Genomic DNA, 27,831 nt, shown 5'->3' with positions numbered 1-27,831 from the left:
AACTTTAGGGCATTAAACTCTACAATACATGCAGGTTGCATAGGGTTTCAAAACCTTGTACCATGTCTCCTTTGACTACTGAGCGCCAACTGCAGTATATAAAAGTGGCGGTGTGTCCAGGCCTCAGTACTCCAGCCGCACTTCCCCGTTTCCTTAGTAATCCGGGATATCTGCCAGCTCTGCAGCCCTCTGCCAGTAACAAACATGTCCGCTTACTGACCTCTTCCCTGACGTGACGTCCCAGCTGAAGCGGCTCAGTCATTGGTTACTTCGTCGAGCTCCTTGTAAATACAGTTTTCCTATAGGTTGAATAAGAGACAGGGGGCGTGGCTGAAGTGGCGGGAACATTGAGTGTGTCGGTGGGTGATCGCAGGGTGTCCGGGAGCTGGGCGCTCGCTGCTCCGGCCGCTGCTCCCTACCTGACGGCGAATGATACCGCAGCCAGCCCTAAGTGGATGAGCGCACTCCTCCCAGCCTTCCCGGCGGTAATCGGATTCCTCCTCCCTAATCCGCTGTCACAGCGGCCAGGTGACAGCTCATCTTGCCGCCCGGGGCCCTGACACATCTGCTGTCTTCCCTGCTTATGGATCTGTCACGGGCTAAAATGAGTCGCAAACAGCGAGGGACACCGGGTACCGGCACCGCCTATCCGGATTATCAGAGCGGACACCCGGGAGAGGACGGGGACAGGAAGATTTCCAAGTTTGTAAGTATCATGTGACCTGGCAGCTGGCTGTGTATACCTCTCCAGGCACACGTGACCTGGCAGCTGGCTGTGTATACCTCTCCTGGCACACGTGACCTGACAGCTGGCTGTGTATACCTCCCCGGCACACGTGACCTGGCAGCTGGCTGTGTATACCTCCCCGGCACATGTGACCTGGCAGCTGGCTGTGTATACCTCCCCGGCGTACGTGACCTGGCAGCTGGCTGTGTATACCTCCCCGGCATGTCACCTGGCAGCTGGCTGTGTATACCTCCCCGCCACATGTGACCTGGCAGCTGGCTGTGTATACCTCCCCGGCACATGTGACCTGGCAGCTGGCTGTGTATACCTCCCCTGCACATGTGACCTGGCAGCTGGCTGTGTATACCTCTCCTGGCACACGTGACCTGGCAGCTGGCTGTGTATACCTCTCCTGGCACACGTGACCTGGCAGCTGGCTGTGTATACCTCCCCGGCATGTCACCTGGCAGCTGGCTGTGTATACCTCCCCGGCACATGTGACCTGGCAGCTGGCTGTGTATACCTCCCCGGCACATGTGACCTGGCAGCTGGCTGTGTATACCTCCCCTGCACATGTGACCTGGCAGCTGGCTGTGTATACCTCTCCTGGCACACGTGACCTGGCAGCTGGCTGTGTATACCTCCCCTGCACATGTGACCTGGCAGCTGGCTGTGTATATCTCCCTGGCACATGTGACCTGGCAGCTGGCTGTGTATACCTCCCAGGCACACGTGACCTGGCAGCTGACAGTGTATACCTCCCCGACATGTCACCTGGCAGCTGGCTGTGTATACCTCCCCGGCGTACGTGACCTGGTAGCTGGCTGTGTATACCTCTCCTGGCACACGTGACCTGGCAGCTGGCTGTGTATACCTCCCCGGCACACGTAACCTGGTAGCTGGCTGTGTATACCTCTCCTGGCACACGTGACCTGGCAGCTGGCTGTGTATACCTCCCCTGCACATCTGACCTGGCAGCTGGCTGTGTATACCTCCCTGGCACATGTGACCTGGCAGCTGGCTGTGTATACCTCCCTGGCACATGTGACCTGGCAGCTGGCTGTGTATACCTCCCTGGCACATGTGACCTGGCAGCTGGCTGTGTATACCTCCCTGGCACATGTGACCTGGCAGCTGGCTGTGTATACCTCCCCTGCACATGTGACCTGGCAGCTGGCTGTGTATACCTCCCCGCCGCATGTCAGCTGGCTGTGTATACCTCCCCGGCGCATGTCACCTGGCAGCTGGCTGTGTATACCTCCCCGGCGCATGTCACCTGGCAGCTGGCTGTGTATACCTCCCCGGCGCATGTGACCTGGCAGCTGGCTGTGTATACCTCCCTGGCACATGTGACCTGGCAGCTGGCTGTGTATACCTCCCCGACATGTCACCTGGCAGCTGGCTGTGTATACCTCCCCGACACACGTGACCTGGCAGCTGGCTATGTATACCTCCCCGACACACGTGACCTGGCAGCTGGCTGTGTATACCTCCCCGGCACATGTGACGTGTGTGCTGCTGCATCACTGCTGTGAGGGGTCATTGTGCTGTACTGTAGGGGGCCCACAGAGCTGTCAGTGGGGTTATTACTTATATACCTGTACATATAATGGGGGGGGAGCCTGCCTGTGAGGGGGCATTGTGCTGTACTGTAGGGGGCCCACAGAGCTGTCAGCGGGGTTATTATATACCTGTACATATAAGGGGGAGAGGACCTGTGAGGGGGTGCTCAGGACTAATACATCTCCCCTGTCAAAAAGGATTCCCGGCACTTCACCACAGCTTTAACTTTCAAAAGGTGGGTTTATTTACAAGACATAGTGCACACATACAGTCGGGCCCGACTGTATGTGTGCACTATGTCTTGTAAATAAACTGCCCGACTGTATGTGTGCACTATGTCTTGTAAATAAACTGCCCGACTGTATGTGTGCACTATGTCTTGTAAATAAACTGCCCGACTGTATGTGTGCACTATGTCTTGTAAATAAACTGCCCGACTGTATGTGTGCACTATGTCTTGTAAATAAACTGCCCGACTGTATGTGTGCACTATGTCTTGTAAATAAACTGCCCGACTGTATGTGTGCACTATGTCTTGTAAATAAACTGCCCGACTGTATGTGTGCACTATGTCTTGTAAATAAACTGCCCGACTGTATGTGTGCACTATGTCTTGTAAATAAACTGCCCGACTGTATGTGTGCACTATGTCTTGTAAATAAACGCACCTTTTGCAAGTTAAAGCTGTGGTGAAGTGCCGGGAATCCTTTTTGACATATTGCTATTGTATCCACAAGCACCATGTGACGGAGTGCCGACATTACAGCTATAGAATACATCTCCCCTATGACCAGTATCAGCTCTGCTCACTGGGACCCCCATTGCTGGGGACAAAGACATTACTTCTCACACTTTGAGGTGAAGTAGGGATGTCAGCACTTACAAGAGTTATTGTAAATGGTGGAAGCCCTGTTGGTGGTCTGGCAGAGGCCCCCCGGTCTCCCCCGTGGGTGGTCTAGTAGGGGACCGAGGTATTGCGTACCTGCTGATGGGCATGGCCATTGACTGCTGACATAAAGTGCCTGCATCAATCCCTTTCTTACCACATAGTCCCATGTGGAGCCCCGCTGTCCCACGTGGAGCCCCGCTTGCTGTCAGGTTTGCTGTCACACATGGAGCTCTGCTTGCTGTCAGGTTATTTATACTTTGCAGGAGAGTTATGAAGCAGTCAAAAAAGACTGTCGCCCATAGCAACCAATAAGAGCTCATGTTTCTTTTTATATGCTGCACTGTGATTGGTTGCTATGGGTTCTATGCGCGACAGTGGCCCTGATCTATCAGGCAGTCTGGGACAGACATTGGACACATATTACACTCAGACAGCAACCTATCACAGGCCATTCTGTGAGATGGGATGAAAGCTGCGCTGTGATTGGCTGCTATTTGTCGGAGACGAATGTGCCCAATTCCTGTCTCAGACCGATAAATGTGAGCCGGTCTCTCTCCCTCCTTCATAGCTCTCCTACTCTTTAGAGATCTAACATCTGCGTGTGACAGGTTAGGGAACACCTCCAAACTTAAAGGAAATCTGCCAGCACCTGGATCCGAGGTGCTGACAGTATAGTGTAGGTGGCGGGCCCCTTGTGGGCACAGTACCTGTAGTAAATGTGTCCATGCAGTACATCCTATACAGTCATGTGTTTCCCCGTGTAATTAAGAGTCAAAGAGGAGCAGTGGCTTGGCATTTGTGCTGCACTTCAGCATGCCTCTCCACTATTTCCTCCTCCCTCTTTTTTGCTGAATATTAAAGGAGAAGTCTGGCCAAATTTTTTATTAAAGTATTGTATGGCCCCCCAAAAGTTATACAAATCACCAATATACTCTTTTGTCAGGAAATGCTTATAAAGTGCTTTTTTCCCTGCGCTTACTACTGCATCAAGGCTTCACTTCCTGGATAACATGGTGATGTCACGACCCGACTCCCAGAGCTGTGCAGGCTGTGGCTGCTGGAGAGGATGACGGCAGGGGGACACTGAGCATCCTCCCGCCATCATCCTCTCCAGCAGCCACAGCCCGCACAGCTCGGGAAATCGGATCGTGGCATCACCATTTTATCCGGAAAGTGAGGCCTTGATGCAGTAGTAAGTGCAGGGAAAAAAGCACTTTATAAGCATTTCCCGTAATAAGTGCATATTGGTGATTTGTATAACTTTTGGGGGGCCATACAATACTTTAATAAAAAATTTCCTTTAACTGTTGGCTGGCCTCTTGGTCCATGCTGTCATCATTGTGGTGCGTGTATAGGCGTCACTGCTGGCAAGTGCCATGTGTGCCAACTTGACAGTTTGCACTTATGCCGCTGATCTCTCAGCCTGCATGCTCCTGACATCGCGCATGCGCCGTAGGAGTGGTGCACCCACACTGAGGGACTGAAGCCAATGCCCTGAGTTGGAATACTCAACACGCCTGTGTGCAAATGGCTCTTGCCAGCAGCAGTGCATGCATAAATTGCGATTAAGGGTACAAACACACACGGCTTATATGCTGCGTATTTACTGCTGCGATACGCAGCAGATACGCAGCAGATTAGATCTAAATTACTGAACACAGTATCAAATCTGCTGCGCATCTGCTGCGTATCTGCTGTGTGTGTTTGTACCCTAAGACCGCATTGAGCAGGAGGCCGGCCAAAAGTAAATGTGCAGCAAGAAGAGGGAGGAGGAAGTAGTGGTGAGGCGTGCCAAAGTGCAGCACAAATGCCAAGCCAATACTCCTCTTTGACTCTTGATTATAGGGGGAGACCCAAGACTGTACAGAATCTACTACAGGAACCAGGCTGACAAGAGGCCAGCCACCTGCACTATACTGTCAGCACCTTGGGGCCGGTCTGCATGTTTACAGATTCCCTTTAAACCAGTTGTATGTGTACAGTGTATAGGGCAAAGGCTGGATACTGTCAGTATCATGCACATCATGTTTGCGCCATTTGCATTGATTCTTATTATCTACATATCTGCCACTTTAGTTTCCAGTGGGCTATCTGTGACAGCCAAGCTCCAGTTTACTTGGGGTGGGAAATATCTGTCAATCCGTGTGTGTAGAGTTAGGAACACTCACACTGAAGCTATGCTGCAGATTCTGTGTAAAAGGAAGAAGTGGATCCATCTGGAAAGGGAAATATAAAGGATGCTGCAGAATTTCAGAGAAATCAGTTTTAAAGGTGTTACCCAATGCTACAAAACCATGGCCACTTCCAGAGACAGCACCATTCTTGTCTCCAGTTTGGGTGCAGGTTTTGTAAATAGGTTCCATTAAAGTGAATGGAGCCTAATTTTAAACCACACCTGAACTGGAGATAAGAGTGGAGCTGTTCTCTGGAAGAAAGTGGCCATGGTTTTGTAGTGCTGGATAGCCCCTTTAACACTGAATCCGGTCAGGTACTGGGTATATATTCAGGGATCTCCTATGCTGCTCCCTGGGCTTGACCATCAGGTCCCTATACCCACAGAGAGATCTGTCAGTTTAGGCCAAGAAAGTGGTGTTCAGCCATGGATCTCCCTCCTTGACTGCATACCCAGGTCCTGACTCATTGCTTAAACAAATTCTCTGATACGCTGCAGTGTTAGTCAGAGTGCATTGTAGGGAGGGTGCCTGTTTTATCTGTGGTGCCTATAAAATGTTCTCTTTAATGAGGTCAAACCCCATAGACCATAGTGAAGATCTACAACAGAAATTGATGCACAGCAAATCTAAAAATCTGTATCACAGGTCTGTTTCTTTGCTGAAAAAAAATGCTGTATGGGCATGACATTTGTAAGTTCACATCCCATGTATAGTGCAATAGTTCACTCTGGGTTTTACACTAAGGGCTCGTTCACACAGAGCAAAAGCAGCTGAATTTCTGCGCTGAATCAGCGCTGAAATTTCAGCTGTTAAAATAGGTGCAGAGCTAATTTCCATTGTGTTGAATGGAAATTCTGCTCTGCAGTTCACACAGTGGAATTTCCGCACTGAACTAATCCGCTTTCCGCCAGAAGAATGAACATGTTCATTCTTCCGCTAGCGGAAGCCTATACAAACCAATGGGGCTCTGATTTTCTGTTTCAGCGCGGAATACGCGCGTATTCAGCGCGGAATACAAGCGGAAATTACGCACTGAATCAACGCGGAAATGGGGAAAAAGGGGGGGGGGAGTAGGATTCAGCCCGGATTCCTCGAGTATTCCCCGCTGAATTTGTCAAGAGCTGATTACGAGCTGAACACTTTGCTAGCGGAATACGCAGGGATTCTGCTTACGTTCTGCTTATATTCTGCTCGGAATTCAGCTTCAGTTGATTTCAGGCGGAAATATTTCCTCGCGTAATCCGCCTCTTTTGCTCTGTGTGAACGTAGCCTAAGGCATTGATTGTTAGACACTGTTTCTAATGTGACTGCTGTTCCCCCAACCCCCCGCGCGAGATACGATCACGGGGGGTGGCTGGAGATCCGTTCTTCTGGCCGGGCGCCAACGTTGCACTGACAATGATCCTGCCTCAGCAATACATTGCTCTGGTCTGCTATTATACTATTTTTTTGGTCGCATCAAATCCAGAAAAAATTTAATAAAAAGCGAAGTTGCATATATGCAAACAAGGTACCAATAGAAAGTACACATCATTGCGCAAAAAAAGACACCTCACACAGTGAGGATGGGAATAGAGCAATTTTAAACATTTATATATTTTTTTTAAAAGGTTTTAATTTTTTTAAAGCCATCAAATAAAATAAAAGTTATACAAGTTACATATGGTTGTAATCGGACTGATGTGAGAAACATAGAGAATATGTCAGTTTTACCATAGGGCAAACGGTGTAAACACGAAACTCCCTGAAAGGAAAACAAATTCCTTTTTTTCGATTTGACAGCACAAATGATTTTTTTCCCGATTTGCAGATTGCAGAAACCTCCCCCTCGGGGGCCACCTCTTTACCTGTGGGTCACTCTGAAAGAAATGGTGTGTTGTCTTTTTATGTGGTGTTTTTCTGACAGAATCCCTTCATGTTATCATGGCCTAATGGGTAAGATAATCCTTGAAGAAGGGGGGGGGGGGATTATTTATTCATTTAACAAAACAACTAGAGAACAGTATTCACAAATTGAGACGAGCTCAGAAACACAGCGGTACGATGGCGGTGAGCTTTGGGGAGGGAAGCTTTTTCCTCATCTTCCAGGGTAGGATATATTCCTGGCCTCGGATCTAGCCTGCTGTGGACACAACTGGGATCGGTGCTTTCTAGTGGTTATTACCCTTGAAACCAATGCTTCTTCAAAAAGTAAAACTAGTTCAATGAATTTTAGGAGACGTGCATTAAATATCTAACATACAGTACGTGTGTCCCAGCTGCTTACTGCTTCTCATTCAAGCAGCCTATATTACAGTGGAACAGAGCAAATGAAATACAGCCGATGTGACAATTGATTTTATCACTCTGGGGCTGTAACAAAGATGGTTTATGGCTTCAAACACAGTTCATACCCAGAGGAATACCAGGGCCAGAATCTAATGATGAAAATAAAGAACACCACTGTACAGGAAGAGGAAATAGTGCACCTGTTTATGAGGATGCTTATATATTGTGCAAGAGTCAGTGGATAAATGTGGTATATGAAAAATAATGTAAGCAAGCAAGGCCGATGAGAAGAGTGACGGTAATATTCTTACAAACACAGAGACCGTGCACAGTCCATGCCGAGGTTCCAGCCCAGGACCCCAGCACTGCAAGGCCACTATGCTAACCACTAAGCCTCCATGAGTATAAAAGGAGACCTCCTCCAGTACAAAGTGCGATGAGAACATTCACAGGGTGCTCTGAGACTTTGATATTAATGGATCTGTAGGGTTATGACTCTCGGGTGCTCAATGAATCAGATGACTGATGTAGTGGTGATGATTCAGCAGGCATCCCACAACCTTTGTCTACCAGATCTAGCAGCCTTGCTTGATACGGCAGCCCTCAGACAATGAGACTAAGCATGCAATATCAAGACCAGCCACTGCCAAATATATGGCACTGTGCCTGAGAGGCAATAAAGGGGGCACATTGCTTCTTTTCTCAGCTGATAAGTGGGGGTGGGAGGGATCATACTGCTATGGCTCTGATAAGGTGGACAGTTTTCCTGTAGGACTCTTTACACACTTTTTGAACCCACACCAATGAGTTGTTGAAAGTCCTGAAGTGTTCTTGCGAGAGATGCAGCCCCATGCAGGGTTTACATCTGCAGAGGGATGGTTTGTATTTGTAAATGTGCTTATGTTTTTAGTGGTGGTCCAGGGTAGTCTAATGTTTTTAAAGGGAATATGAGAGCACCACTGCTAGAAATAGTACAGGCTTGGCAAGTATAAACCATCTTGTAGGCAATGTAAACGTAAAGAGGCTATAAAGCCCTGAGCTATATATTTTTACATTAAACGGCCGTTGTTTAATAAGTGTACAATTACATTACACTGTATGGAGTCACGGCCATAGTGTATACCAGAGCTTCTCAATTCCAATCCTCTGGCCTCACCAACAGGTCATGTTTTGAGGATTTCCTTAGTATTTCACAGGTGATATAATTATACTCAGTGCACCAGGTCTTATCACAGGTGTTCTCTTTATGGGATATCCTCAAAACATGACCTGTTGGTAAGGCCTGAGGACTGGAACTGAGACGCAATGGTGTATAAGCAAAGTAATTGACTGGTCTATTTTGTGTGGCCGCTATTCATTGAACAGCGGCCACACAAGATAGCCTGTTCTCACAATGTAAAGTACATCTGCTGGTCGTACTTTACATTGCTCTCTATAGATAATTGGAGTGCAGGCACACCTGAATGTGCCTGCATTCCAATTAAAATAGTGATGTTCACCCATCCGATTCTGCAGTATCGGCTGGGTGAACTTTGGAGACATCAGTTGTTGTTTGACACAGCAAACACTGGCCGTGTCAAACAACGGCCAATGTTCATACAGCATGTGTATGAACAGTATATTTCAGTCAGTATTTGGTCAGTATTTTGCAACCTCAACCAGGAGTGGATTAAAAACACAGAAAGGATTTGTTCACACAATGTTGTAATTGAGTGGATGGCCGCCATATAACGGTAAATAACTGCCATTATTTCAATATAACAGCCGTGGTTTTAAAATAACAGCAAATATTTGCCATTAAATGGCGGCCATCCACTAGATTTCAACATTGTGTGAACAGAGCCTTTCTGTGTTTTCCATCCACTCCTGGTTTTGGTTGCAATATGAGGACCACAATACTGACTGAAATATACTGTGTGAACCCAGCCTAAGGGTAGCTTCACACATACCGACTCGCAGCGTTGATAACGCTGCGAGTTGGCTAGGTCCTGTCAGATCACTTTCACTACATACACGCAGCGTGAACGACCGCTGTGTGTTGGTAATTCTGCCGTCTGCTTAACCCCTTCAGCTGCTGCCCGGCTCCCGCTGTGTATACATTACCTGTCCTCGCTGCATGGGGTCCCGGCGTACTGCTCTCCCGCCCGGCCAATCAGTGGCTGCGGCTGGGCAACACACTGATTGGCCGGGCGGGAGAGCAGGAAGCCTGGACCCCGTGCAGCGAGGAGAGGTAATGTATACACAGCGGGAGCCGGGCGGCAGCTGAAGGGGTTAAGCGGCCGGCAGAATTACATACACGCAGCGGTTGTTCAGACCGCTGCGTGTATGTAGTGAAAGTGATCTGCCAGGACCTAGACAACTCGCAGCGTTATTAACGCTGCGAGTCGGTATGTGTGAAGCTACCCTAAGACACTGTGACCCATTTAAAAATAAGGCTTTGGCTATTCAGCGCACTCTGTCTGCATTGTGTCACACCTAATTCAAGTAAATGGGGTTGTGCCATGACCTCAAAGTAATCTGTCCACATTTGTCATACAATCATTAAATAATAGGGCAGGGGTATTATTGTATTGTAAGTTTTTCTAGTAAAAAGGAATAGCGTTGTAGACCTGGTGAGCAAGGGCCAAAGGTTGAAGAATGGGTGAGTTTTTATTTATTTATTTATTTTTTTAATATATATATTTACCCAGTCTCCAACAGAATGGATATATATTTTTATAAACAGTCGTCATTTAGTATTTATCTGCTGTAACTGAGTGATGGGCACATATAGTTATCCGCTCAGTTTCAGAATTGTTGTTGAGGTAAGGCATAAAATTGGGCTTAAGGGAATTCTCCTAATCTTTTGGCACAATGACATGGCTGGTGGCATTAAGCATCTTCAGACTTTGCCGCCTCCTTAATGAGAAAACAGCCTGGTTCTGAGCATCATATTAAAGGATAAGTCCTTGTGAAGCAGAAATATTCCTCTTAATGACAAACGTCTCCAAAGGAGAAAATTAATATTGTGCAATAAGCTTAATAAGTAAAGATGAGGACAAGCAGATTTGGCTGTGAGGAGTGTGTTTACTTTGCAGCTTTTGCTGTAAAGTCCTGTTTGTGGTGTCCCTTTATGAACAGATGTAAGTTTTCGGCAGCAGGCGGTGTCAGTGCTCCGGGCGTGCTGTCATAGACTTTGGCTTCATATGAAGGCTGTGAAGTTTAATTGATGAACTGTGCTTCCCATCCTGCAGGAAGGTGCTTGGTTCTGGTATGAGCGCCTAAGGACAGCAGTAAATAGCATTTATATGTATTATAACTTTTACTTTTTGAAGTCACACTTTTTTATTTGCCTTCTGCATGAATTGAATGATTATTCAACTTGCGGCCCAAGTCTTTTATTGCTGAGTAATACAGTACCTGTTAGGATTTTTCCCACATGATCTATCTGTCTCTTGGAGTCCTAATAAACAGCACCTTCTCGACGACAAATAACGTATTGCATACACTTATATATAGCAGAATACAATATATGTCGTCAGGAGGGGGTGCTGTGTATTAGGACTCAAGTAGCTGCTGTGTATTATACAAAACTAGACCTGTCACATTTATTATGCAGCTTGTATGCCATGTTTTTTTTTTTTTTGCCCTTTCTGAAAATATTTCTCTATCCAAGGTGGCTTCTGCTTGCCCTGCTAGCCTTAATTGATTGCTCCCTAAACCCAAACAAAGACACAGAGACTGATCTGATGACTTCTGGTCAGGCAACATGGAAATTAAGTCAAAATTAACTTGGCACTAAGAATGAAGGCACAAAAAAAATCTGCATCATTGTTTGATGTATTCTTCTCTACAGCAAGGGAGCAGCCATGTCAAAAATGTGTAAAGACTGCAGGTAGTTTCTGACATTAAAGTGTCACTGTCGTTACAAAAAACTTTTAACATGTCAGAGGCATGTCAAAAGTTTTGCTCGGTCTGTGTCTGAGTGTTCAGACCTGTACTGATCTGTACTGGAGAAGGAGCAGGGAGAGGAACGCGCTACAGCATGTCCTCTCATCTCTCTGAGTCAGGAAAACAGTCAGACTCCATAAAGCTCCGTTATAAGGATATGTTCACACTGAATAAAATCGTCGGAATCTTGCCTGCCTCAGTGTCCCACAGTATCTCTATGGAAGGGCTTGTGCCGATTTTACTCAGTGTTAACATACCCTAAGTTTGACAATTTTTTTTTTTCTTACACAGAGCTGGAGTGGATGTGCTGTAGCACAGTCCTCTCCCCACTTGTTCTCTTGATCAGTATGGGTCTGAAGTAGAGCTGGGCGATATGGCCAAAAAATAAAATCTCGATTTTTTTTTTTTTTTTTTTTTTTTTTTTTTTTTTTTTTTTTAAATTTTGGACGATTCTCGATTTAAATCTCGATTTTTTTTTTCCTTTTTGCTAAATAAACAGAATAGTTTTGTCCTTGCAGCATCAGATACTATTTTAATGACATTTGAGACAACTGTATTGCTTCTCACTGTAACAGTGCTCCCCTGTAGTAGACAAGCCCCCTGTGTGCCATTCTGGGCCCCCATATAGTATAGGAGATCTTCTTTGTGTGTTTAGTAGTGGAGGTATAGTGGATAAGGGGTGTAGTAGTAGTAGTACAGGTATAGATGAGGGGTGTAGTAGTACAGGTATAGATGAGGGGTGTAGTAGTAGTACAGGTATAGATGAGGGGTGTAGTAGTACAGGTATAGATGAGGGGTGTAGTAGTAGTACAGGTATAGATGAGGGGTGTAGTAGTAGTACAGGTATAGATGAGGGGTGTGGTAGTACAGCTATAGATGAGGGGTGTGGTAGTACAGGTACAGATGAGGGCTGTAGTAGTACAGGTATAGATGGGCAGCTAGGGGGGGACGGAGGGCGACTGGGGGTGACGGAGGGCGACTGGGGGTGACGGAGGGAGACTGGGGGTGACGGAGGGCGACTGAAGGAGGAGTGGGGGTGATGGAGGGCGACTGGGGGTGACTGAAGGAGGAGTGGGGGTGATGGAGGGCGACTGGGGGTGACTGAAGGAGGAGTGGGGGTGATGGAGGGCGACTGAAGGAGGAGTGGGGGTGATGGAGGGCGAATGAAGGAGGAGTGGGGGTGATGGAGGGCGACTGGGGGTGACTGAAGGAGGAGTGGGGGTGATGGAGGGCGACTGGGGGTGACTGAAGGAGGAGTGGGGGTGATGGAGGGCGACTGAAGGAGGAGTGGGGGTGATGGAGGGCGACTGAAGGAGGAGTGGGGGTGATGGAGGGCGACTGAAGGAGGAGTGGGGGTGATGGAGGGCGACTGGGGGTGACTGAAGGAGGAGTGGGGGTGATGGAGGGCGACTGGGGGTGACTGAAGGAGGAGTGGGGGTGACTGAAGGAGGAGTGGGGGTGACTGAAGGCGACTGGGGGTGACTGAAGGGGGACTGGGGGTGATTGAGGGCGACTGGGGGTGACTGAAGGGGGACTGGGGGTGACTGAAGGGGGACTGGGGGTGACTGAAGGGGGACTGGGGTGATGGAGGGCGACTGGGGGGGACTGAAGGGGGACTGGGGGTGATGGAGGGCGACTGGGGGAGATGGAGGGGGGCTGGGGCAGCTGGGAATGATTGGAAAAAGGAGTACACATAGCCCTCCTCCCCTCACCCCGGCCACACATGCAGGTCCCGGTCTCTGCAGGAGGCTGCAGGGACTGTAGTGGTGATAGCGTCGCTGCCATTACTGGAGCTGTACAGCGGGATCAGGGGTGAAGATCCCGCTGTACAGCTCCAGTAATGGCAGCGACGCTATCACCACTACAGTCCCTGCAGCCTCCTGCAGAGACCGGGACCTGCATGTGTGGCCGGGAGGGGAACGGAACGCTATGTGTACAGCTGGGGAAGGTCGGTCGCGGCTCTGGGGGACTGCCGACCGACCTGCACCTCGCCGCACTTCCCGCCCGCCCGGCACCACCACGCAGCGCCGCCCCCTCACTTCCCGCCGGCCGTAACCTGCACCTCATGCCCGGCCGGCACCTCCACGCAGTGCTGCCCGCCCTCCATCTCCCGCCCGGCACCTGCACCTCCCGTCCGCCCGCCCGACTGACTCTCCGCGCTTCTCTGCCCTTCTCTGCCCGCAATGATTTTTTGTGAAAATCGAATTTACGATTTTCACAAAAAATCAAATCGATTCTAACCTTCTGGGCGAATTAATCGAATTAATTCGATTAATCGCCCAGCCCTAGTCTGAAGACTCGGACCAAGCAAAACTTTTGACACTTCTCTGACATGTCAAAGTTTTTTTTAACGACAGTGACACTGTAACTAGATTTAAAAATCCAGCAAGAGAAGAAACGTGGCACTCGCCAGAGCATACTGCAAAAATAAAGTTTATTTCATCATTGTTCAGTGTACAGATGTGGAAGGACAGAGGACAAACCACTTGTCTTTCCACATGTGTACACTAACTGAATGATAAAATAAACTTTATATTTGCATTATGCTCTAGTAAGTGCCACATTTCTTCTCTTGCTGGATTTTTATTACTTTGACCTGTTAATTGAATGTTGAGCACTATAGTGAGCCTGAACGGGTTACCAGTTATTGTTTACACTGCATTTGTTGGTTGCATTAGTAGTGCCAAGTGGTGGACCTAAAAGTTATTCACAATCTATGGATAGAGTTATCTTTACACCATAGAGTCTAAATCAGACACCCTTCCTCCAGGCAGTGCCTTCTATATGCTAAAATAGGTAGTTCGAGTCCCAGGTCTCTGTCTATGGGTGGAGCTAACTAGTGGAAGTTTTCTTACGTGGTTGAGCGCTGTCAGTAGAGAGCGGCTTACTTGCACTGTGCTTTACTGTGGTCCAGTCCCTCTTCCTGTGCTTCTATGGGGTGACTGTCTGGAAGTTTTAATTTTTGGAAGTTTTAATTTTTTCCTATCACCCATTTATCTTATGTTTTGGTCTACCTTTTTACATATATGGTATTTGGTTATTTTTTTAAATACGTTTTAATGATATTTTATGTGAAAATTCTATCATGTTATGAACATAACTGTGATTAATAAATTTTATAGTACTTCAGAATTTATGCCCATGGTCCTTTTTGTATTCATCTTTGTGGTGGGTTTTTCTGGTATTTGAGTAAGAGTGACACCGATAGCCATAATTAATTAGTAGGCTATAATACAAATTTGGGTGACTTAGTCCCTCTTCCGTGAACCTTTTTGTATATATATATATATGCTAAAATAGGTAGTTCGAGTCCCAGGTCTCTGTCTATGGGTGGAGCTAACTAGTGGAAGTTTTCTTACGTGGTTGAGCGCTGTCAGTAGAGAGCGGCTTACTTGCACTGTGCTTTACTGTGGTCCAGTCCCTCTTCCTGTGCTTCTATGGGGTGACTGTCTGGAAGTTAAGATCCATAGCATGGGCAAGGGTTTGTCCTACTTGTCCAGTTACCTGGTAGTCAGATTCTAGCAGAGCAATGTCTGCTGGTATCAGTCTCTTAGGAAGAGACTAAGCCAGGTCTGCTTGGCTACTGCAACTGTCTCTCACACTGAGGGTATATCCACACTACGGAAATCATGCGGATAACTTGCTGTGGTTTCCGTGCGCGCTCTCGGTTAACTCTCGGCCTGTCCAATAGGCTCCATGCTATGCTTGGGAGGATTCCGTTGTCCACCTAAAGAATTGACATGTCAATTCTTTGGGTGGACGAAAGAAACCGCCCGAGCATAGCATAGAGCCTCTGTGATGGGCGGAACTTCAAGTGGGAGCGTACAGTGGAATCCATGGTAAGTTTTCCCCATGATTTCCGTTGTGTGGATATACCCTAACTCAGGACTAAAGAGAACTCCCTCCTGAGAGGAAATCCCGACCTTATATAGGGTGGTGTGACATGAAGTGCAGGAGGATAGAGAGCAGTGTATAGAGTGTCAAACTAGGGATGCCCGATGCACCGAAATATCGATACTACTATCGATATTTCGGGCAAAAGTACGGTTCGGTACCAGGGCGGGCGGCTAGCTGAGCGCTGGCCATGTTCTCTGTGTGCTGACCTCTGCCCCCTAGCATCACCTCCTCCGCCCGCCCCTCCCTCCGCTCACAGCGATCGCTTGTGCCGACTATTTAACTGTGTAGCTGCCGCAATCCCCCTGAAGTTCACATGAGTGTGACCATAGCCTAAACATGTGCACACATCCTTGCTGTGAATCTGTCAGATGCAATTCAGGTGCATAGAAAGATGCTTCAATTGGCCGAATATGGTCAGCTTAAGGACAGGCTCATTTTCCATATGTACACTTTTGAGTCCAAGTCAAACAAGTACAAAGCCAAGTACAAGTTTGCTGATTTTTGGTCACATCACCCCCCCCCCACCCCCCCAGAAAAAAAAAAATCAAAAAAGTAATCAAAATCCCACACACCACAACCATACAGGGCAAAGCATGAAAGGTTACAGTAGTCAGAGTAGTACAACTTTAAGCACTTTTATTTAAAAAATGTTAAACTATCTCTAAAGTAGTTAAAATAAAAAGCCCATAACCTGCTATCACCATTATAGTGCAGACCTGAAGACCTTTAGGCTACAAACCCACTTGGCGGGTCTGCAGCGAGTCTCCTTGCTGCGTTTTTGCAGCGAGACTCGCTGCAGATCCCAGCCCTATACTTTCATTAGCAGAGAAACTCGCAGCAGGGATGTACATCCCAGCTGTGATTTTGTCTGCGGGCCGCCCCATTAACCCCCTAGCCGCCGGACATTATACATTACCGGGTCCCCGTTCCTGCTTGCTTCGGGGCTCCTGGTGTCTTCACGGCCCGCCCGACCAATCAGCGCGCTGCGGCGGGGCAGCGCACTGATTGGCCGGGCGGAATGTGCCGGGAGCTGCTGAAGCAAACAGGAGCGGGGACCTGGTCATGTATATCCTGCCCGCCCCCCCTGCAGCCCCGATCGCCCCCGGCCGCACGATCGCCCCCCGCAGCCCCCGGCCGCACGATCGCCCCCCGCAGCCCCCGGCCGCACGATCGCCCCCCGCAGCCCCCGGCCGCACGATCGCCCCCCGCAGCCCCCGGCCGCACGATCGCCCCCCGCAGCCCCCGGCCGCACGATCGCCCCCCGCAACCCCCGGCCGCACGATCGCCCCCCGCAGCCCCCCGCAAGGAGACTCGCTGCAGATCCGGCAAGTGGGTTTGTACCCTAAAAGTATTGTTGCCCCCTAAAAGTTATACAAATCCCCAATACACACTTATTATGGGAAATACTTATGAAGTGCTTTTTTCCCTGCACTTACTACTGCATCAAGTCTTCACTTCCTGGATAAAATGGTGATGTCACGACACGACTTCCAGAGCTGTGCGGGCTGTGGCTGCTGGAGAGGATGATGGCAGGGGGACACTGAGGGACACAGGGCCCTGGAGGGACACTGAGTACCCTCTGCCATCATCCTCTCCAGCAGCCAAAGCCCGCACAGCTCTGGAAGTCGGGTCGTGACATCACCATTTTATCCAGAAAGTGAAGCCTTGATGCAGTAGTAAGTGCAGGGATAAAAGCACTTTATAAGAATTTCCCGTAATAAGTGTATATTGGTGATTTGTATAAGTTTTGGGGGGCCATACAATACTTTATTGAAAATTTTCAACAGACTTCTCCTTTAACATTGGAATACACTGCAGCTGTGCACAGGGGGAGTGAGACACCTAGTCGCTGCAATAGAGAATGCAGCTAAAATCACTTGGTGTGACACCTAAAGGAGTTACTTTACCTGAATGTGTAAAGACCAGAACAACCATCTGTAGTGGGACACTACATTATTGCTCCCTGCATCATAATTCATTATGACACAGTGAGCTCCATATCAGTTAAGCAGTGTACTGCTCTTAGTGTTTCGGAGCTATCTCATAATAAATTATAATACAGGGGGCCCATAAGAGGTGAAATGTCACTCAGTGATATGCAGCCAGCTTACAGACTGTAACATGAACATGTAAATGCAGCCTTATTGTCCTGAGAAAGGAGAAGTGATAAGAGAACGCATTGGTGAACCAAGCACTTACTGATGTTTGTCTGAAATTCAATATAGAACATGGATATCTTGTTTCCTTAAGGCTATTTGGAAACATTAATGTGCTAATGATATATGTAAAAAGCATGGATAAAATATTTACTCCCATATAATATAGAGGTGAGGCCATACCCAGACAGGAAACCCAGATTATAAAGCATGCAGTACCATATAACGTAATATTAAGCCTGCAAGGTCGCAATATATCTTATTTGGAGGTTAAAAATTGTATCCTGAGATTGAATTATCTTTATTCATTGCTAAATAAATTGAATTTAGAATTGCTTTTTTATGTTTATTACAAATTAACACCTCTTATAACTTGTTTATGCCTATGGAATACTGCTGTGCGGCAATTGCAGCGTCTCACTTAAATGTAATTATCTTTAATAAGGTTTCTTATAGCATTTAGTAACAAATGTCTATGCAAAGCTGTGTGAAATAGATAAGCAGTGGGTAATCTACTCTTTTGTTTACTTGGTCAACTAGACACTGCTTGAGAACTGTATGTGCCGCTGCCTTTTCATTTTATTGTATAAGGCTTCAATGAAGGGATTAATTCCCACATACTCCTTTACCCCTCCTCCTTCACCGCCATCTTTCCTACAAATATTGTCACAGAATAATAACTGCATCAAAAAGCAGTGCTGCACCTGTAGCTTTAGAAAGATGTGCATTTCCTCTTGTGTCGCTTGTTTATGTAGCACCTTGCTAGATTTTGATGCAGACATATGCTTCCTGTGTTTTTGTCACTATCACATTCATGAATCTATACTGCCATAGTCCTTAAAGGGGTATTTCCCCCCAAGAGCTAAAAAAATGAAATGCCTCCAAACCTAGCTAGTCTTACTCACGAAGTCCCCCTGAGAATTTTGAACCGTCTCCCGTCTTTCTAGCTGCTTTAGTTCCTGAGTTACAAGTTTTTCTAAAAGATGGTCTATATCCAAGATAGGAAACTACATTTCCCATCATGCAATGCTTATGCCTGATGATGATGATGTACCAGAGTTGAGAAGGTGATGGCCATGTAGCAGAGCTGAGATGTAATGGGGATGTAGCAGAACTGAGATAGTGAGCACGATGTAGCAGAGCTGAGATAGTGAGAACGATGTAGCAGAGCTGAGATAGTGAGAACGATGTAGCAGAGCTGAGATAGGGAAAACGATGTAGCAGAGCTGAGATGTCCAGAGGTGAGAGGGCTGCGGGCGAGAGGGCTGCGGGTGAGGGGGCTGGGGGCGGCCGCGGGTGAGGGGGCTGGGGGCGGCCGCGGGTGAGGGGGCTGGGGGCGGCCGCGGGTGAGGGGGCTGGGGGCGGCCGCGGGTGAGGGGGCTGGGGGCGGCCGCGGGTGAGGGGGCTGCGGGTGAGGGGGCTGGGGGCGTCACACAGTTGAGGCTGCAGGCAGCCACCGGGTGAGCGGGGGTAAATGCACAGCCTGATGGAGAGGGGAGGAGTGAAGGGGTTGTGCACACAGTGTGGGGGGAGGGAGATGCATGATATGGGTGATCTCTGTGGGGGGTGCCGCCATACAGTTGCACTTATCGGAGGCTGCCAGCGGCCACCGGGAGATGGGGGGCACAGACTGTGGGTACGCTCAGGGTGGGGAGGTTACATAGAGCAGGTGACCTCCAGGGCGAGGGGCACACAGTGGGCGGTGCTGCTGTCAGAGAGGCAGACAGCTGCAGCCTCTCACTGTCCTCCCTGACTTCAGTGGACTGGGTTAGAAGCGCTAGCCCAGCCCATTGAAGAGATGGAGGACACGTGATGCCGTCTCGGAGGGTCGGGGCCAGGAGCAGGGAGCGGTGTCGGAGTGGACTGAGAGCTGATGATTCTATGCAATCTGTGGGGGTGGGGGCACCTAGATAACAGCAAAACTGCAGAATCCGTAATAAATTTATATTGGAAAGATGGAAAGCTACGGGTGGGCAATGTATTAATGCAAAAATAATTTTGGGGGGAATACCCCTTTAAAGCATACTTGTCATTTTAATAGATTCATTGTAACAGTGGTGTTATGGAGTCCCCTTCAAAGTGCAAATCTATTTCTTATTCTCTCCATCTTAGTGGGTGGGACCAGAGCTGGACTTTTTGCCAGTGGTAAACACAGAGGTCTTCGGCTGGGTTCACACTGCGTTTTTGCAATCCGTTTTTTGCAAAAAACGGATTGCAAAAAACGGATGCATTTGTGTGCATCCGTTTTGATCCGTTTTTTCCATTGACTTCCATTATAAAAAAAAAAAAAAAACTGATCAAAACGGTTCCGTTTTTTTTACGGACACAAAAACGTTGCTGACACTATTTTTTTGTCCGTTGAAAAAAACTGATACGTATGCTGAAATCGCAGTGTGAACCCAGCCTTCCTTACCCTTACTTGCCATGATTTTGTGCATGAAAAAGTGCACTGGGCTAAAAAGGCTGGCATTGTTGCGGACTGATGATTTACAAAATACAGTGCCAGATGCCAAGTGGGGAGATGGGGTTACCAATGCACTGGGTTTGCAAGGTGCTATGGATGCAGCAAGCAAAGAGTTAGATTAAAGCGTAACTGTCATTTCAGGGCCATTTTTTTGAAAACATTAAATATCAATAGTACAAGCGATTTTAAGAAACTCTGTAATAGGTTTTATAAACCAAAAGATCTTCCTTCTGTACTGAAAAAGCAATCTCCCAGCCTCCCCCCTCACTCAGAAGAAGCAGAATTTCTGTCTCCATTATGTGGCTATGGAGGGGGGAGGGGCTGTTAGGAGTGACTGAGCACGGAGCAGTCTTGCAAAGCACAACACCCTGCAATCTTCTCTCAGTAAGTTCATAGATAAGCACTGACCTTTCTGACCCCAGAATCCTGCGGTTTAGGTGCCCAGAGAGTCTACAAACAGCTGACCTTCATGTCACCTCTTCCTGCTCCCTCATCTCCCTCAGCCCCTCCCCCCTTCATAGGCTTACAATGGAGAGAGCAGAACCCGTCTTCACTGGCTTCTCTTTAATGAAGACGTGTTTGCCTGATAATGCACAGATAAGAAGTCAGGGGGGGAGGCTGGGAGATTGCTTCTTGAGTACAGAAGGAGGCTTTTTTGGCTGATGAAACCTATTACAGAGTTTCTTAAAATCGCTTATACTACTGATTTCTGCAATAAAAAAAAATGACAGTTACGCTTTAAGCATTAGAAGGGGTATTCCATTCAAACATAAGTTTTAATTTGTTGCTGCCCATGGTGAGATTAACAATTCATTCCATACTTGTTATTATCTGTTTAGTCTCCTTCCCCCAGTTTTGAGCTGCTGCTTTCTGCTGACACAGAAAATTGTAAATTTTTCTCTCCATCTCCCTTTCCCCCCTCCTTTCTGAGACAGCTAATGTAAACAAGTCCCTGGCTGGCTCTATCTGCAACTTTGTAGCTTCTTTGTAATGCTGGGAGGGTTCATTTGAGGCCAAGTTGCTAATAAATTCACTGTCATTAATCCTCCTGGCATTACAAAGTTGCTACAGAGTTGCCGAGATGGACTTGTTTATATCAGCCGTCTCAGAAGGTAGTAGGGGGAGACAGAGAGAAAAGCTCACACCCAGTTTTTGTGTCTTTAGCAGAAAGCAGCAGCTCAAAGTAGATAACAAGTATGAAATTAATTATTCTCACCATGGGCAGTGAGAGTCCTTTTACATAGAGAGATTATCTGACTGATATTTGACAGATACTGTAATTGAAGCCAACGCCAGGAACAAACTGTAAACAGAACAGGTAATAAAGGAAAGACTGTACCTCTTCTCATATCCTTTCTTGGCTTTGGCTTCAATAATATGTCAGATAATCTGCTGAGAGGCCAAAAAGAGGGGAGGTTACACTGCAGCTGTGGGGCCATAAAGCAGTAGGAGCATAGCTATTTACACAAAGAATAATTTCCCACAGCATTGTGGGTTGTAAGAGGGAAGGTCCGAAATACCTTTGAGAAGCAGTGTGGATCACCTTTAGCAGGCAGACATGCTCAGCTTGCAGGATCACAGCCCTGCTTTCTTAAAATGTTTCCCTACTTTACAGAGTACATGGTAAACCCTGCCTCCACTTAATGAATTTTCTTGTGATCTAGCTTTTTCTAGACACAAATATCCCCTGACCAGACAGTGGACAGCATATTGCAGAGTAAGTAATATACAAATATGTTAAGAATCACATTACACATTACAAGTTATTTGAAAAGACCGTATCCATTTAATGGGGAACTATCAGCAGGTAAGACAAATCGGAACAGTGCGGAGGAGGAAGGTAAGAGACATACCTCCCTCCTGGGCGCTTCCTGTGCAATAGGGACATATCAGCAGGTTTGATTCCTCTTAGCTGCTGATGGTTCCCCTTTAATAAAAAATGGATTAAGGGTACAAACCCACTTGCCGGATCTGCAGCGAGTCTCCTTGCTGCGTTTTAGCCCTATACTTTCATTAGCATAGAAACTCGCAGCAGGGATGTACATCCCTGCTCCGATTTTGTCTGCAGCCCTCTCCATTACCCCCCTAGCCGCCGAACATTATACATTACCGGGTCCCCGTTCCTGCTTGCTTCGGGGCTCCCGGTGTCTTCACGGCCCGCCCGGCCAATCAGTGCGCTGCGGCGGGGCAGCGCACTGATTGGCCGGGCAGAACGTGTCGGGAGCCGCCAAAGCAAGCAGGAACGGGGACCTGGTAATGTATATCCTGCCCCCCCCCCCTGCAGCCCCCCGCACCCCCCGGCCGCACGATAGCCCCCCGCACCCCCCGGCCGTACGATAGCCCGGCGATCATGCGGCCGGGGGCTGGGGGGCGATCATGCGGCCGGGGGGTGCGGGGGGCGATCATGCGGCCGGGGGCGATCAGGGCTGCAGGGGGGGCGGGCAGGATATACATTACCAGGTCCCTTTTCCTGCTTGCTTTGGCGGCTCCCGGCATGTTCCGCCCGGCCAATCAGTGCGCTGCCCCGCCGCAGCGCACTGATTGGCAGGGCGGGCCGTGAAGACACCGGGAGCCCCGAAGCAAGCAGGAACGGGGACCCGGTAATGTATAATGTCCGGCAGCTAGGGGGTTAATGGGGAGGGCTGCAGACAAAATCGCAGCAGGGATGTACATCCCTGCTGCGAGTTTCTCTGCTAATGAAAGTATAGGGCTGGGATCTGCAGCGAGTCTCGCTGCAAAAACACAGCAAGGAGACTCCCTGCAGATCCGGCAAGTGGGTTTGAACCCTAAAGCATATAATAAAAAAAAAAAACCTCAACACTAGACATGTCTGAGATTTCAAAAAGTTACATAGATTTGTAATTTGCTTCTATTTAAAAATCCTATGCTGCATTTACACGAAACGATAATTGGCCCGATCGTACGATTAACGATGTCGGAGCAACGATTTTTTTTTCTTTACGATCAGCGTTTAGACTGTATGATACATCGTACGGAAATTCGTTTTGCGATCGCTTAAGCCTATCTCACACATTGGTTAAATCGGTGAACGACTTTTTTTTTTTGCGAACGACTATTTTAGAACATGTTGTAAGATCCAAATGAACAATTTTTTCGTTCGTTGTTAGATAGTTCGCAGCATTTACATGTAAGATTATCGTTCGAATTCGATCGTTATCGTGCGAATTCGCACGATAATCGTTCCAGGTAAACACAGCATTAGACAGATTTATCAAACATGGCTCAGCTGCCCCGAGCAACCAATCAGATTACACCTTTCGTTTTCCAAAGAGTCTGTGAGGAATGAAAAGTGGAATCTGGTTGCTAGGGGCAACTGAGACAGTTTCACTTTATACCAGTTTGATAAATCTCCCCCTCAAGTCCTCCCATACTTATCAGCTGCTGTATGTCCTGCAGGAAATGTTGTTTTCTTTTCAGTCTGACACAGTGCTCTCTTCCTGACGTCTCTGTCCAAGACAGGAACTGTCCAGAGCAGGAGAGGTTTTCTATGGGGATTTGCTACTGCTCTGGACGGTTCCTGTCACAACCAGAGATGTCAGCAGAGAGCACTGTGTTGGACTGAAAAAAAAAACATTTCCTGCATGAGCTAATAAGTATGGGAAGAATTGAGATTTTTCCAAAGAAGTAAATATAAATCCTATATAACTTTGTGAAACTAGTTGATTTGAAAGAAAAATATTTTTGCGGGATAACCCCTTTAAAAAATAAAACTCTGCTACTTTTTTGCAAAAACAGTGGGCGGGTGGTTTTTTTTTATTTGAAAGACCACACATGGTCATGCACTGTATTACATGGCTAACTGTTTATTTGAATATAGTGGGGTGTATGGGGAGGGGGTTCCTAGATTTTTTTTTTTCTTTGAAATCCTGTATATTTTGTGCATTGAAAGAACCTACAGCATCTTTCATGAGGTTGACCTACCCTTTTTAACAATGTACTATAACCAACATGTTTGGGGAATGGAAACACTGACATACTAAAGCTTTGATATAGTAAGACATAAATTAATAGCATAGAAAAATCAAATATCCAGGAAAGCACTGTCAAAGCACAAATTGAATACTTGTCACACAGACATCTGAAGTGAATGATTTAATGGGTCATAAATTTTTCAAGATTTTAAAATGCGTTGCACATGACAACATCTATAAGTTACACGGGGAACTGTAGCTGTTTGAAGCATGATTTATCCATATGCATAGCATATAAAATATCTGTGTTCTGTGCCATTAAAATACCTATGGTGTCATTTTTGTCATACTGATTTATATAAATCGTATCCACTCCATTAATAACTTTTTGTTTATTGTTTTTATAGTTTAATTATTGTTCCTTTTTCGTTAGGGGTATTGCGGACTCCCACAGTGCAGCATTCTTAGTGCTGGATTTGGGGAGAGAATACAAGTTATTGCCTGAAAAGTATTTTTCCAAGTGCCATCCCTGCCCTGTTTCGGCCTATGCACTAATGCAGTGCTTCTGAAGCTGAGAGGCACAGCTCATAGCCTGGTTAGGCGTATGGTCCCACTATGTGCTGGCATATAGCCGGACCCCAGTCAGAGACTACATTTAGAATGGCAGCCCTACATTATCATTGTAGGCTCCATGCTCTTAGTTTGTAAAGGACCTGCAATGATGATATTATCATGTCCCATGTCCTTTACCTAAAAGGGCAGTTTAAATGAAGATGGGAGCATAGGGGAACCGCTGAAGAATGGAAGAAATTCCCTCCTTTATGGTGATGTATTACAAGGGAGAGAACCCTAGGGGGCCTAGGTAAGGAGAGGAGGGAGAAGCTGCAGCTAGAAGGGTAGATGAAGAAGTGCTGCTATTACTGGGGATAGGGGTAGTAGGCATTAAACCTTACAACTGGGTAAAGGGGTGAAGATGGAAACAGGACTGCTGCACTGTGGTGTTGGTTTACTACAGATGGAGCAGTATATATTTCTGCACTGTGATAGTGGGTTGTTACAGTAAAATGAGAAAGCCAGCTCACTCGTTGCTCTTGCTCTGGTGCACGGATCTGCATTTGGCTTGTGCGTGGCAGTCCAGTATAGTAAATGGATGATCTAGCAATCCAGTAACATGAATATCTTTATTCCCAATCCATGTTAAAATACAGGCAATCCACACCATGATGCAACACACCACAGGGGTAGACGTGACGTGACCCCTGTAGTGTGTTGCATCATAATGTGAATTGCCTGTATTTTAACTTGGGAATAAAGATATTTGTTTTACACGATTGCTGGATTATCTGTTTACTATATTTTTTGGTTCCTACATGTGGAGCAGTATGTATTGCTGCACTGCAATGTTGACGCAGGAAAAATGGATCAATGAAAGAAGCGGCACTCGGACAAAATCTTAAACCATGAAATTGCACAGAATAACCATTGCACTGTGATGTTGGGTTACCACAGGTGGGGGCAGTATTGTTTCATTGTGGTTTAGATCTATCACTGGTAGAGAGGTATTTATTGCTGCACTGTGGTGCTGGTTTGGTGCTACAGGGTTTATTATATGCACTGTGTAGTGGTACTTGGAGCTGCCTGGTAGCATGTGTTTGTTGGTGAGGGCCTAGCATCAACATAAATTATTAATTGAGGGCTAGGAGCAAAATGTTTGAGAAGTACTGCTCTAATGTATAACAAAGATCAGAGGTAATGGATTATAGAGAATAGATTCAATAAAACCTTGGCATTTGTTGTCATTTCTTTGTTCCAGATTTAATGTTTCCATAGGTAAATAGTGTAATAAGTTTACCTATGCCTTTAGACCTGTGTGTGTACACCTGCTGTTTTGGCATGCACTGGTTGAAGACTTTATATTTCTTCTTCTTTGACTTTCTGGCTATTGTCGTCTTTAGTCAGGGATAAACTAGGCTAAAACCTAGTGATATAAAGAAAACAAATTCTTTTGTCTAGATGTATGAAATGTGCAAATTAATAGAGAAGCGTGAGATCCACATCTGAAGTGCAATAATAGGGCTGTTTTCTATTCCCCCTTAGTTGGGTATACTGCTATTTTTTGAGCAGTTTTTTGTTATGTAATGTATTTACATTTTTTTTCTTTTTTCACGCAGCAAATAAACAAACTAAGAAATTTGACAGATGATGTGGTAAGGATTTTATGTTTTCTTAAACTAACCTCTGCATGTTGGCATGTCCTTTAATATTCTGCATGCTTTGTAACATACATGCTGGTACAGCTAGGTTTGTGGAAGTAGCAGCCTGAAATCATGGATGGCAAAATACTATAAAATGGGGTCAAAAAACCAAATTGCCATGAACAGATTTTCTGACAGTCTGTGGTCTTGTGGGCTATGAAAATGGAAGCAGCCATGTACTACATTTGTGTTAGATCTGAGGCTATCTTGGTCACGTTGGATGCTTTGAAAAATATATATATATATATATATTAAAGGGTTTGTATAGAAAGTACACAAACTCTGGGGGGAATTTATTCCATAATTATTCTAAATGGAAAGTGGTCTATAGTATGCCTTTTGCCTCTAGAGCGCTTTTTTTCCCCTCACATCAAATTTCACAAAATGGCACCATCATAAATTTGGAGCGGACAAGCGGCCACGCCATTTCACCAATTAAAATGCCACATTGTCATAATTTCTTTTCTGCGTATGTAAATGGGGTTTGGACTGGAGTGGCTTTGTGCCTTTATGAGCTTTTTTAATTAAAAACATTATTCCAAAATTCATGATGTTTGGACATATCACATGTCAGAAAAAATGGTAGAAAATGTAATCAAAATGTCCTATGCCAGACTTGTACCATTACATCATGGGTCATTAATGGGTTAAAGTGTACCTGCCCCTAAAACTGCTTATCAGAGATGTCAAAGTTATTATTCCGAGTGGCTTTCACTGCTGACACCTGTTCTGATCAGAAAATATAGCCGGGGGGAAAATCTCGGCAGCATAGTGCAATCCCTGGCTGGCCACACAGTCCGGCAATATTCCCCATAAAATCTATGAGACTTTAGGCCCTATTCCACCAACAGATCTGACGACAGATTATCTGCCAAAGATTTGAAGCCAAACCCAGGAGTGGATTTGAAAAGAGGAGAAATCCAGTCCTTCCTTTATGACCTGTTCTCTGTTTATAGTCTGTTCCTGGGTTTGGCTTCAAATCTTTGGCAGATAATCTGTCATCAGATCTGTTGGTGGAATAGGGCCTTTTGATGGAATGCAGGGCCGCCTAAGGATGCTGCTGCGATCTTTCCCTGGCTGTATCTTCTTATTAAAGCAGCTCTCAGCAGTGAGACCCCCTCTGATCGATGACTTTTGACTTCTCTGAGGACATCAAAAGTTTAAGGCTAGATTCACACGTAACGTATCCGCAATGGATTTCATGCTGCGAGTTTCCAGTGAAATCCGCTGCGGATACCTCTCTTGTCAGGGTTAATGTGATTACAAACTAACAGCGGGATTGTCATCCTTCTGCGATCGGGAAGATACTTTATCTGCTCCACGCTCCGGCCACATCTGAGGCTCCCATCTCCCGGAGCTCCTGCGCAACCGATCAGTGACTGCGGCAGGGCCGTGCACTGATTGGCTGGGCAGGACCTCTGGGAGCCTCAGATGTGGCCGGAAATCAGATATAACAGAAATAAAAACTATTTATCCAAGTAGGGAGGGTCCTGCCAGTCTTTGAGGAAACATCTGTCTGTGTTACCATTTACTGCCCAGAAACTACTGTATAATCCAGTCCCCATACATCAGAAGG

At 46.7% G+C, this 27,831-nt stretch overlaps 1 protein-coding gene across 4 annotated transcripts in view; it reads left to right on the top strand.

The window, feature by feature from the left end:
* DIAPH3 (diaphanous related formin 3) overlaps window positions 1–27,831 on the top strand; it is a 582,937-nt gene that overhangs the window by 39,006 nt on the left and 516,100 nt on the right. For 2 of the 4 annotated variants that reach the window (XM_069970592.1, XM_069970590.1), the window contains exons 1-2: window positions 345–706; window positions 26,172–26,207. In XM_069970592.1, the coding sequence (XP_069826693.1) occupies window positions 584–706; window positions 26,172–26,207 (159 nt within the window). In that variant the 5' untranslated portion in view covers window positions 345–583. Of the gene's footprint in view, window positions 1–344; window positions 707–26,171; window positions 26,208–27,831 lie in introns of those variants that run through there. The other 2 variants (XM_069970593.1, XM_069970591.1) reach the window with 2 other exon arrangements.

This window comes from Dendropsophus ebraccatus, chromosome 5 (assembly GCF_027789765.1).
Source record: "Dendropsophus ebraccatus isolate aDenEbr1 chromosome 5, aDenEbr1.pat, whole genome shotgun sequence".
Lineage (NCBI taxonomy): Eukaryota > Metazoa > Chordata > Amphibia > Anura > Hylidae > Dendropsophus > Dendropsophus ebraccatus.
The sequence above is the reverse complement of the archived record's forward strand: the minus strand, read 5'-3'. Positions and strand labels throughout refer to the sequence as shown.